Source organism: Manacus candei, unplaced genomic scaffold, assembly GCF_025592945.1.
Source record: "Manacus candei isolate 608988 ecotype Guabito, Panama unplaced genomic scaffold, ASM2559294v1 h1tg000033l, whole genome shotgun sequence".
Taxonomy (NCBI): Eukaryota; Metazoa; Chordata; class Aves; order Passeriformes; family Pipridae; genus Manacus; species Manacus candei.
In genome coordinates, this window is record NW_026138081.1 from 10670491 (window position 1) to 10682774 (window position 12284).

The 12284-nt window shown below is 36.6% G+C and overlaps 1 protein-coding gene across 40 annotated transcripts in view; it reads left to right on the forward strand.

Annotated features, from left to right (window-relative positions):
• The window catches only part of MADD (MAP kinase activating death domain), a 72575-nt gene that overhangs the window by 56766 nt on the left and 3525 nt on the right, over positions 1-12284 (forward strand). For 39 of the 40 annotated variants that reach the window (XM_051792025.1, XM_051792026.1, XM_051792024.1 and 36 more), the window contains 3 exons: positions 316-388; positions 2151-2257; positions 7602-7671. In XM_051792025.1, coding sequence (XP_051647985.1) covers positions 316-388; positions 2151-2257; positions 7602-7671 — 250 coding nt within the window. The remainder of the gene's footprint in view (positions 1-315; positions 389-2150; positions 2258-7601; positions 7672-12284) is intronic. The other variant, XM_051792051.1, reaches the window with a different exon arrangement.

Consider the following 12284-nt stretch of genomic DNA (forward strand, 5'->3'; position numbering starts at 1 on the left):
TCTCGATGACATCCCTTCCCTACGGCTTGTCGACCTATCTACAGTAAGAAACCGTATAAACTTGGCTAGAATGTGCCAAGCCATGAACTCTTTGCTAGCTTGTGCAATGAAATGCTATGAAATAGTTTCTCTATGAACTTAAAAAATAAATAGAAAAACAAACTAGTAATTAGGTGTGCTTGAACTTTTATAGGCTTTTTGTCATGCACCACATGGGGCTTGTTATTTTTGTAGAATCTTAGAATCTTGCTGTTCTTTTCCCTCTCTTAGTAGTTTGAAGAAATAACATTGTATTACTCTTCTTATACCTGTTAGTGTCGGGAACTGTACTACTGTGTAAAAGACAGTATGGAGCGAGCAGCAGCAAGACAGCAGAGCATTAAACCAGGTACGAGATTTTGCTTGTTGGGAACATGTGTTGTTTAATCTGCAATCAGAAAAATGTTTTTGCTAGTAACTTCCCTGAACATAATCTCGTTTCACTTGGAAATCTTAGGGTGACTTTGTACATCCATGTGTGCATAGCAGATTGCTGTCATTAGCTCGCCCTCTTTACCCTCGCTCTCAATACAGACACAACCAAAACACCTGTATGAAGAAGAGTTATATGTAAGGAGGACTAACTGCCAGTAAAATGATAACTAGAAAAGATTACACAACATCAGCTTCAGTCTCTCTCCATAGTTGTCTAATTACTGCTTATATTCCTGATTGAGAGGTAGAATTATGTTGTCTACTTTGTGTTGAGAATGGAGGCTAATAAATACGCTTGTTTGTGTTACTGAATCTTATACTAGTAAATTTTTTTATTTTTGTAAACACCCGTTTTACTGTTGAGTCCAAAAACCATAGAAAGTAGATTTGCAATTTTGGAAGACTGAGTTCTTGGGAAGGCAATTTTCCATTTTTTTTTTTTTTACTTCTCAGAGAGGAGCAGGTGCTGTATGTACCTGAGTAATGAACATGAAGGTGGCTTATTTTATACCTTCATGAGATGGTTGTTTCTCCTTTGGTGGAATCTGTTCGCAGGGTAACGTCACTGTGGTTTTGTGTTTTCAAGTTTTTGTTGCAACTATTTCTTTTTTTTTTCAAGTGTATGTTAGGACTCCAAGAGCCATGCTTTGAGGCACAAGCCTATTTTAGGTGTGTCTAAATGCTGTGTCTAAGTGATCTACGTTTTATACACATAACTGACATCAACATGACTGAGAAAATGACTTGTGTTTATATCTAGCATCCTAACTGTTCAACTCTCGACTAGCTCTTGGGGCTTGGAAGAGCTACCATTTTCTTTCTCCTACCAATTTAATCCTTTCTATCACTTTAGTTTAATTTGAGGATGGGGAAGAAGGACTGAACTTTCACTGAGGGTAAAGAAGGCAAAAGTGGCTTTGAAAGCTATTTTAAGAATTGGGCAATAATATAGTATTAAAAATGCGTTTGAAAAGTGCTTGAAGTGTGTTGGAAGTCATTCCTCAGAGTTCAATGGTTCTGCAGAAAGAAAAATTTTTCAAAAATAATTTTAAAAAAGCATTTTTTAGCTGAACTGAAGAATGAAGAAGAAACTAGATGAAAATGCCTAAATTGTCACCTATTGATATCTTCTGTTAAATTGTTATTGTTTTAATTATGTTGACTTTTTAATTGCCAGAAGATTAAAACAACACCATACAATGCAGCTCACAAATGAACTTGTGCCTGCTTATGTGTTTGTACTTAAGACTATGCTGTCTGTGGTGTTATGTGATTGCAGCATCTTACCATGTAGAAATGAAATAGGGCATTTAAAGCAAACAAACAAAACCCCAGTATGGACTACAATAAACACAGACTGAGCTGACATTGATGTCCCTTAATATAACCAGAATGAAATTTATTACAATACTTAAAAATCTAGTGGTTCTCAGAAAACTGTCATTAGTGGGTAGAATCACTGAAATGCTCCTTACTGTCCTTAGTAGTGTCCTTTTGCTATGGACATCAATAGGAATTATGTTTTTACTATTTTATGTTTCCCTTCCACGTATCATGACTTGGCTGACTGCTTTCTCCACTTTCTCTCTCTCTTTCTGAATTTTTGTTGTTGTTGTTGTGGTGGTTTTTTTTGGTTTTGTTTTTTTGTTTTTTTTTTTTTTTAATTAACATCACAGGCCCTGAGTTGGGTGGTGAGTTCCCTGTGCAGGATATGAAAACTGGTGAAGGAGGTCTTCTTCAGGTCACATTGGAAGGAATTAACCTGAAATTTATGCACAGTCAGGTATGAGGGAAATCTGTGAGAAAACTGAGCATGAAGCTTTTTGCCGCTTGCCTGTATAGGTGTTTCCTTTTCCCAGAGTATCAAAAAGGACAAGGGATAGCTTGATGGGGATAAAAAAGCACATGTATATTTACACTCAAACACACAAACATATATAAATATATATATATGTAAAAACACACTGAAATTAAATATCCTCAGAAAACCTATAATCAGTTAAAGAAAGATGTTGCTACATCTTTCAGCTTCTTGGTTTTGGTGGTCTGAATTGTCTAAGCACAAAACAAATGTTAGCCTGTGTTAAGGGATAGAAAAAGTGATCAATAGTAATCTAAATTGCCATAATGCATCACACAGCGAATGTATCCTGATTGCATAAGCAGTCAACCTTAAAGATACAGTGTTTGAATAATGGTGGCACAGAGGGTAACTTTCTGCAAGATATACAGTCTGGTTTATTTTAAAATTTTAGAAATAATATGTAGAATTTAGTATGAAAATAAGATGGGAAACTGGTTCTTGATATAATTCACAAAATAAGAAAAAAATATTCATTCATTTTTCCTTCCAAACAGCAGATATTGTGGGCATAGAGGAAACACAACTAGAGTTGTCATTTCTTCCTTTCTCTGGTTGTTGTTTCTGTTGCTTCCTTTGATCCTTGTTTTTTATTTTGCTTTATGTTTTTTTTGTTTTGCTTATGATATTAAATGCATGCAACGCTAGACAGCAGAGTCAATTTTTAGGAGAGAGACTGTGTGTGTGCATGAGAGAGAAAGAAAAAGCAAAGCTTCTGTCAGTTCTCTGTGGAGTGTTTTTTCCTTTCCTCCTGACTAGACTTTTCTTCCCACACAAGCTTTGATCTTCTTTGAGGATACATCAGTGTAGACCCCACTGGAAGTGCACATGCATCTCAAACACACATGCTCAGAATCTTACAACTTCTCTCAAGGTCACAGCAGCACCCTGTGCCTCTTGGAGTTCATATGTGCCAGTATAAGGAGTGGAAAGTTGTGAACCTCCCTCAGTTTTCCTGCTGTCACTTACCAGGGTAGAACCTAGACTATGCCTGCCCTGCTGTAGTATTTCAAACCTCTGTGATGGAAAAATCTGCCTAACTAAGTTAAAGATTTTAACTTTTCTTTGGATATGCTGAAAAACGAAGAACTGCAAGAGGAAGTCATCAGTAGTACAGAATGAATTTTCATAGTTATTGGAAATGGCAGATCTAAAGCCTTTGAAAATTAAACCCTGGTCTCAAAGCAACAGCTTATATCCTTATAGATGGACATAATAGAAATTACTTTGTCCTGAGGTAAGGACACACCATAGGACTGTTCTGTTTGCCTCTCCTTTTTCTACTTCTGCCAGAAGTCAAAAAAGTTGTTGAGCTCAAACTGCTCATCTCTTAAGCAGTCAATGGAAATGACTCTATTGCAGAGTTGAAAAGCCAGGCACATATATGGTTGCAGTGAGAAAAGATATATAAGAAAGTAGCCATATCATCAGCATGGTTTCTTAAGTGTAGCAGGCATCTTCCCAAGACAGAGAGACACTCAGTGTTAAGGGCATAGTGAGCACACATGTATCTGTCCAAAAGAAAAACTCCAAATCCTGGAACATTGCCTTGTCCTTGAATTCAAAGCCTTTTTTTTCCCCTGAAAGACTGGAGAGACATTCTGAAAGAAACATTAGGGAAACCTAGTACGGATTGTTATTATGTGACTGTCAGGAGCATTGCCACTAGAATTTTGTACAACAGATACTGAGACCCGTGCTATTAGTATCGGCATTCCTAGAATAGCAGCTTTATCATATCCTTCCTTACAGAGAATGGTGTTCTAATTTGCTGTCTGTGATGAAAATTCCTACCTCTTTTCTGGAAGACAGTCTGTGTAGGTCAGACCCAGGAAGCATGCCAACTGTCTGCTTCACCTGGAGGATTATTCCTTCTCTTCATGACCTTTCCAATGACACTGTAGCCAAATGAGTTACCATTACTTTTAATGGATATTGAAACAAATAGTTTTGGAAAATACGCTGCATTTACTCAATATGTTTAATTCTTAATTTGTTAGATTACATTGCCAGCTGACTGTGACATTCAGTTCCATTTAATGTACCTAATATATGTCTCTGTTTTCTTTGTCAAAACAAAGTGTCTAGATATCAAAAGTCTCTCATTTAAGGGTTTCTATAGAATGGACGACTGTAGCAGTTATATAAGGGACTCTACTAGTTGCACCATGCAAAAAAAAATCCCCTCCAGTTTCACAGTCTGTGGAGCAAAAGGACATTGGCATTCTTATTCTGACACTCATCAACCAGTCTGCTCTCTTAATAAAAGGTGTGCTATTCTAGATTAATTGTTCTTTCCAATTTTCATATACATTGCATGAATTGCTCCCTAAGGGAGTCGGTTTCAGAATATGTATATAAGCATCATTAAAACCAGAAACCTTCAGCTATTTCTCTTTGTTGAAAATGGGTTTTTCTGTTTCTGTTGAGTTTGTATGGGGATACTGACCAAAAAAGGCCTACAGGACTTCCTCAGGCACAACTTTCTCTTCATCTTCCTTTCCTTACTCCATATACAGGCCCTGTTCTTGGCTATCTTCCCAAGTGTTCTTTTCAGTATTGTAGATTACTAAAATAAGGGGTTTCTATTGCTCTGCTTGATTGGACATCATAGAAATAATTCATTTAGAACAGAGGAAGAGGGATTTCCACTTTTGAAAAAAAAGTATTAATGGAGTCTATCTGAGAAGACTGAACATACTGCTTCAGTGCCAGAATGGAGCTTGCTGTTATGAAGCTGTTTTTGATGGCTTTTGTTTTGCACTGTGTATATTTTCTTACCATCCTGTGAATTCCTTAGGAAATGTCTTAGATGCAGGGTGGGCAACCTGTTATTGACACATGATACCTGTCTTCAGTGCTCACAAATTGTGTCGCCATGCTGCAGCATGTGTAAGTTTAAGAAGAAAAAATGTTCAAGTCTATTTGTGCCTAGCAGGTCAGAGGAAGTTTTTTAGAATAGGAAGGTGTCAAGTGTACCTGTGGCATTGGCAGATTATTCTGAGTTTACACCTGCAAATTGTAATATCAGGACGCAGTACCCTGTCCCCGTTATGAACTCATCTGTGTCAAAAATAGATGGAAGCTTAATAAGATGCATCAGGCACATGCCCATCTACAGTAGGATCCACACTGAATGCTCTGTCTTGAAGAACCACAGTTTCCCTAGGGTAAGTAACTTATTTCTGTGTTTTCTGACTGAGTGAGAAGAGAGCATCTGTGTGCCTTAAATAATATAGCAAGAAATTGCCCATCGACTTATATCTTCTAAAAATGGATTGTAATTGTGACAAACTTGATAAATTCTCATCTTACTCATAACTCTTGTGGAAATGCAGCACTGATTAATGCAGCACATTAACTCAGATCGTGACCACCTGGGGCAGTGAAGTCTTTTAGGCAGTTTTACTGTTACCAAATAAAATAACCAGTGTTTTGCCTGAGTCTTTCTATTGAGTTTCTGAATTTTTGAACTTTAGACTACTAGCAAAAACCTTTCACAGAAAAGATTACAGAAAAAGGAAACTAAGTGCAATAAAGAAAGTGTTCTGTTATTGACTTGTTCATTTTGTAAGTATACCTCAATAAATAAAATGGTTTTGACCAACTAAACTGATACAGAACATGGATGAAAACAGGCAAACAAAAAAAAAGATGGAATTAAGTATCCTTTCCTTTGACTACTTGAATGTAAGCAGAAAGCAAGCTTTAGACTTTTGATTAAGTGGAAGTTTCAGGGTTTTATATTGCACAAAAAATATCTGGGTCTGTTGGTTAGTTCTCTGCCAATAAAAATAACAATAAAACCACTTTGACTTGAAAGTCATCCTGTCTTCTCTCAGATATACAGTGCATTTACTGATCTCTCTTGATACAGATAAGTCTGTTTCTTAAAAAAAAAAGCCCACAACAATTTCTAGTGTTGACTGCCTTTCTTGGGTAGCATATTATGTATGATTACATCGGCGTTGCTAATACAGGATTCAAGAGGGTTGCAAAGGTTTCCTTTCCCTTCTTTCCAAGACAATGAAGTTTCTCCAGTACCATTTTTAAAAAAAGGTCCTGAGATCATGGTGTCATAAGTGTATAAGCACTGAAAGTATCAAACCAGACTTCCGTAATATAGTTTGGCAAAGGTCTCTGTAAGGTGTTTGACATAGACACTCTGAATATTAGGGCAATGTTACTCTTAGTGTTTCTCTTGAAACACTTTCTGCCTTGAAAAGCAAGTCTACTAGAAACTGGAATATGGATTTGATTCCTTATAGGACTTGCTACAACTTCTTATGTCTGTGTACTGACTTTGACCCTTTTGGAGATGTGCACGTAAGAAGGGATTATTTTGTATCTTGACATAGATTGGATATTGAACAAACTCATTATGCAAAGAGAACTTGTTTATTCATGCAGTCTTGGCATCTAGATTCCGGACTGAAAAACCTAGCCTTGTAGTTCAACTGCTTTTGTCTTTTGGGGTTCAAGTGACTGGTCAGCTGGCAAAACCCATATGTGAAGTGAGAAAACCATAGAGAAGGATCCAAACTTTCCCATCCTGCTTAAAGCAGAAAGCTAGTACTGACTGTTAAAGGAGGAGGTTCCAAGAGTAATTATGAAGATTATATATCATAAACTTCAGTAAAATCTTAATGGCAGAACTGTCAGGGAGAGGAAAGATTAGTGGTTCCTCACTGGATTCAGTTCAGCTACTGGATAGGTTAGGAGGATCAGTGTCACGGTGGGAAGTATAGTGCCCTTTACCTGCCCTCTGTGCTGGAGGAGGATGCATGGAGGGGCAGAAACCAACTGGGATGGATAAGAGGCTACAAATAGCGCCAAATTTGGGAGTCAGCATTTTTCTCGTCCCCCTCTTTGCTGTATTTCAGGTGTGTTGGTATTCTTTTTGCAATAACTCATTTGAGTGCCTGAAGGGGTAGCAATGTTGGATATGTCAGAGTTACTAACTCCTTCGTTTCTCTTCCATGCTTTCTCCTCCTGCAAGGAGCGGAAGGTACTTCATCTTCTGCTGTCTTCGCTTCTTAGCACTTCTAAGTTTTTTTGTTGATTTCTAGCATTGTGGCAAGTTTGTCTTCTGAATATTTATTTCACCCTTTATTTATATATTAAACTGTAAATGAACTGGTAGTGTATGCTATAAAACTTCAGGTTGTGTCTGTTGTCATGATGTTTTTGTTTAATTTTGGGTTTTAATTGAATACAAAAAACCAAACCCAACTAATTTTATGTTACTTTCCTCCTGTTTTTGTAGGTTTTCATAGAGCTGAATCACATTAAAAAGTGCAATACTGTGCGAGGAGTCTTTGTCCTGGAGGAATTTGGTAATTACATTATTTTGATATTAGGTCTGTACTCACATGGCAGTAACTCAAATTTCCAGTTTTCAGATTCAGAGTTGCACTGCAGTTTCAAAGATGGGAGAGAATGTAGATTTCATGTGAGAAGTTGCCTGAGGGATGGGTGACTTAACATAAAAATTTACACATTAATTTTCATCATATTAAGATTTGTGACCTAGGTGCTTTTTGTTATTAGACAGAGAAGATGTCCTGAGTCTTCTGAAGCAAACAAAACAACAGTTAAGCTTGGATGTATGTAGGAATTTTCTTTGATATGTTTCTTTCTCATCTGAGAAATCACATTTTTTAAGCAGGATTTAAAACTGATCTTTCTCAACACACTATGCTTTCATTACAAAGAACAGCTGTTAATTGCAAAGTTTCATTTTTACTCTATGTGGAATTTAATTTTTGTTGTACGGAGCAGAAGATGTTTTGTCAGGTTGCACTTAATTTATCCTGTGATCTTTGTTTTGGAACCTGACTGGTAAAGAGTGGAAAAGTAAAGGTTGAGGAGAACAGAGAATTTGTCTTGTTTTGGTCAGTTATTGCTATTGCATATAATCTGCCTAACACTGTAGTTTGGGGAAAATTCCAGGTTACTCTTCAGTCTTAGTACCAGAAATGCTATTCTTAACTAGGGTCTGAAAGAAATGAGTGACTTCAGATGCCGCCCTCTGGAAGAATGATCCAAGTACTTCTCTTGAAATAGTCCCCAAACCTGTATTGGTTTATTCTTCCACCCATCTGTGAGACATTTGTGTAGGTCTTAGGAATATCTATGAAACATTTAAAAAGAAGCTAAATTTTATGACTTTCTTTCCGTAGTAGATCAGTACCCATACTTTGACCATAAATCAAAATCTGAATCACTAGCTCCCATTACCAAGACTCTCCCTGTTCTTTGGTAATGTGTGTAAAATGTTCTGGCTGAGGGATTCTCCCTTAAATTAATACAAGATTTCTGAAATTAATGTCTTTTTCCATAATAATGTGTTGTCTCCTTTTGATGATACAAAGTTCTAATGTATCCAAATGATAAAATCCTTCTGACTGTTGCAGTTTGCTTGTTATTTACTATAAATCTCCAAGAAGTTTGGCTTTGAATTCATGAACAATTTTGTCCCATTTTCTAAAAATGTTGTTCATGGTTCAGATGCTCAGATCAGTATATTTAAACCACAAAAAATTTCTGGAATTTTATATGTTCAGAAGGTGTCCTCAATTTATGGTTGCATGTTCCTTTGATATCATGTTTTCACCATGATGAGCATAAATCATTTTAGTAATACAAATTGTTCAAGTCAGTAAAAGATTATTGATGAGTTTTACAAAGATGAGAATTCAGAAGTCATAAAATTAGCTTAAAGAATGGCTTCAGCTTCTGAAATCTTTAACTTTATAGAAATTACTTGAAACAGAAATGAATTTTGGATCACTTTTGAGAGGTTTAATGCAAAACATTTTTTTTAATAGTTTGTTTATATTGCACAAGAAGAAAAGGCAGTATTTGACTTCGTTATTTCTAGTCAACTTATATTGATGGCTCTGTAACACAGCAGTTAGCCCCTAAATAATGTCTGTAATAAATATAAGAAAAAGTACTTCTTTTTATAATCAAAGGCCTATTGCAAAAGCTAGAATTGTGATATGGAACTTATAAAAGGATAATTTTCAGAGGTAATTAAAAATAAAGTGGGAGTTGGATTGTACAAGCACAAATTGAGAAATTAAACATTTTAAGTTCAAAATATCCTCCTCCCAAAATAGATTCACAGACAAGAACCAATTTAAATGTACCAAATGAGATTTACAATTTGCCAATCCAACTAATAAATAGAAAGAAGAAAGAAAGATGTTGAAGGGGAGTTAACCTTTCTTTCTGTGCAGAGATGGGAAACTACCCCAGAGCTGCTTTTAAAATTGTTGTAAAGGTGAGAAGATATGTCAGTCTCTCCAGTTCAAGATAAATTAATATGTTGGTTAATAGTAGACTAACAGCATTCAGCAAAAACTTCCTTGGACTTCTTAAGAATGAAGTTATTTAGCTGTGTTAAACATGATGAACTTTGCCATCAAATTCATTATAGTAGGAGTATATTGAAGTAGTAGATCCTTTTAGCAAGGTAGAGTCTGGTAAGCCTGCATACTCTAGTCTGATGGGAAGTCGTTCAATGCAAGATTTATTTGATTTTACGAAGTGCAAGTGCTCCAAGTTAGTGATATTGCATCAGGAAATTAAAGGTCTGTTTGTGTTAATGTTGGGCTTAGAGGCAGCATGAAAGTTGGACTTGTGGTTTCAGAGCAGGATGCAAGCAGACGTTCAGGAATTGTGTCCTACAAATGGAAGTGGAAATTTAAGTGAGGAAATGTAAGGCTTTTCCCACTGAAATTTGAGTTACTGCTGTGTACTTGTGCTTTACTTTCTTGTGGCCCCTTCACCGTCGCTGCTATGAAAACCTTCATTCTCCAGCAGGTAAAGTGATGTCCCCTAAACCCATTTTGTGGTAGCACCATAGTTTAATTCACAGGACCAAAGGCTGCAGAATGGTGCTTAATAATTTACTCACTTCATCCACTCAGTGCAACAGCATCAGGAATAACTTTTATGTTAAAAGAAAAGTGCTTCTGCTCATCTCTCAATTTGAGGCTTGAGTCTTAGGAGGCTTGGGTATTTTCTTTTTTGTATGTTTGGGTTTTTGTTTGTTGGAGGTTTTTGGTTTTGTTTTTGTTTGTTTGTTTTTTTCCTTTTTTCCTTTCTTCTTTTTTATTTGTATTCTACAGTGGTAGTGCTTTGACTTCTCTGAGTGTAAATGCAAACCCACTCTTTTTACTCTTCATAACTCAGTCATCTCAGGAGAATTTCCTGCATTACAAGGACGATGAAGGAGTACTTTACTTAAAGACAAGGCAACTTTTACTGACTGTGAAGTGGGGAGAGAGTACCTTGCCTAGGTGCTCTACTGTTCCCTCTCTTCCTATTCTCAATTATGATACAGGACTTTACAGCTTCCCTTCTCTCCTTCCCTTGTGGCACAAGGTCCTTACAGCTTTCCCTTCCTGCTTTTTGAAGAGTTTATGAACAGTTGTATGTTATCCAGTGGGCAGTGAGACTTACACAGCTGTAAAAGTCCTACCTTATTTGGCTGTGCACCAGCCTCACTCCCACCTTTATCCCCTGGTGACATGGAGTTAATTTGGAACATCTGGTGCCAACGGGTAAGGTAGCTTGGATGTGCACCTCCTTATCTCCCCAACTCTAGTCTCTGGTATTGCTGGGGCAGTGCAGCCTGGGTGTGCACTTCCCTTGTTTCTGAGTCCTTAATGTAACTGCCAACTTCAAGAAAAGTGAGAGTTGAAAAACAAAACAAAACCGGTACTCTTTACCATCATATTCTGTACTTTTCACTAGATTTTTTTTCAAGAATGACAATACCATGGCATACGAGAATTAGTAGGCATTGATTTATATTTAGAGAAATTTCTCAAACCCAGTCTGCACTGCCTACTTTTGGCCCTTTAGAGTGTGATTCGTCTCCCTCTCCAGCGTTCAGCTGTGTCATATCATAGTTGAAAAGATGACATCTGCATGGAAAGGTTTTGTTGTGGACTTTTCCTAGTTCTTCATACTGAACTCATCTGCCTCCGTTTCTTTTTTTGTCACTAGTACTATGTGTAATAAAACATTTATCCTTCCTCTATGAACCTGGTATGATTTGGTTTTGGATAATTTCTGTACTGCTTCGAAATTCTTTTGTTGTGACACAGAAATTCCATGGCAAATTTCAGCTGTTCTGGAAGGGAAGTATTCAGAGTTGGTCTTGGTATTCCACTGATCTTAACATTTTAAATTTACCAGTTGTATGTTAGTGTGGTCTTTGTTCTCTCCTGGTGATTTCCCATGGTACCTGTTCACAACATTTGCAGACCAAGTGTGGGTCAAAGACACAATTCAAATGCAGTGAAATGGGATGGTTACAGCATGCTTTTTTAGCCATTCCACAATGAGAACAAAAGACAAATTTTCTTCAGCTATATTGTGCCTGTTTTCATTTCTGTCAGTTTGAGGCAGTGCAAGGGAGCAAGATGAGATTTTCTGGATAATAGATTTTTTTTCATCAGTGCCTTAATCCTCTTTTTGTATAGGGACTTCTATAAGTCAACAAGCTCGGTATTTTAAGAATACGTGTCACTGAACTCAGTATTTTATTTGAGACAACTTTTTCAAAAACTGAACTTTTTCAGTCAGTATGTCAAGTAAATACCATCACACACATCCTATGCAGAAGAAAGAATATCTTGAGAAACTTAAAATTAAGCTGGGAAACAGTCTTCCAGTTTAGAAAATTTTCTCCCTCAACTTCTTTTTTTTTTTTCTGGATTTCACTAACTTACTTTATAGTCTCAAATGATTCTTTTGAGATCTATTATTCAGCAGAGAAGGATTCAAACATCTCAATGGGAAAATCTTTGGGAATCACATATTGATAAATTCCCATGGAATTGTTGGTTCATGTTTTATTGTAGTAGACATAAGGCATATTTTGTTATTAGACATATTTTTTCACTATTTTTGCTGTCTAGCAGGAATAAGT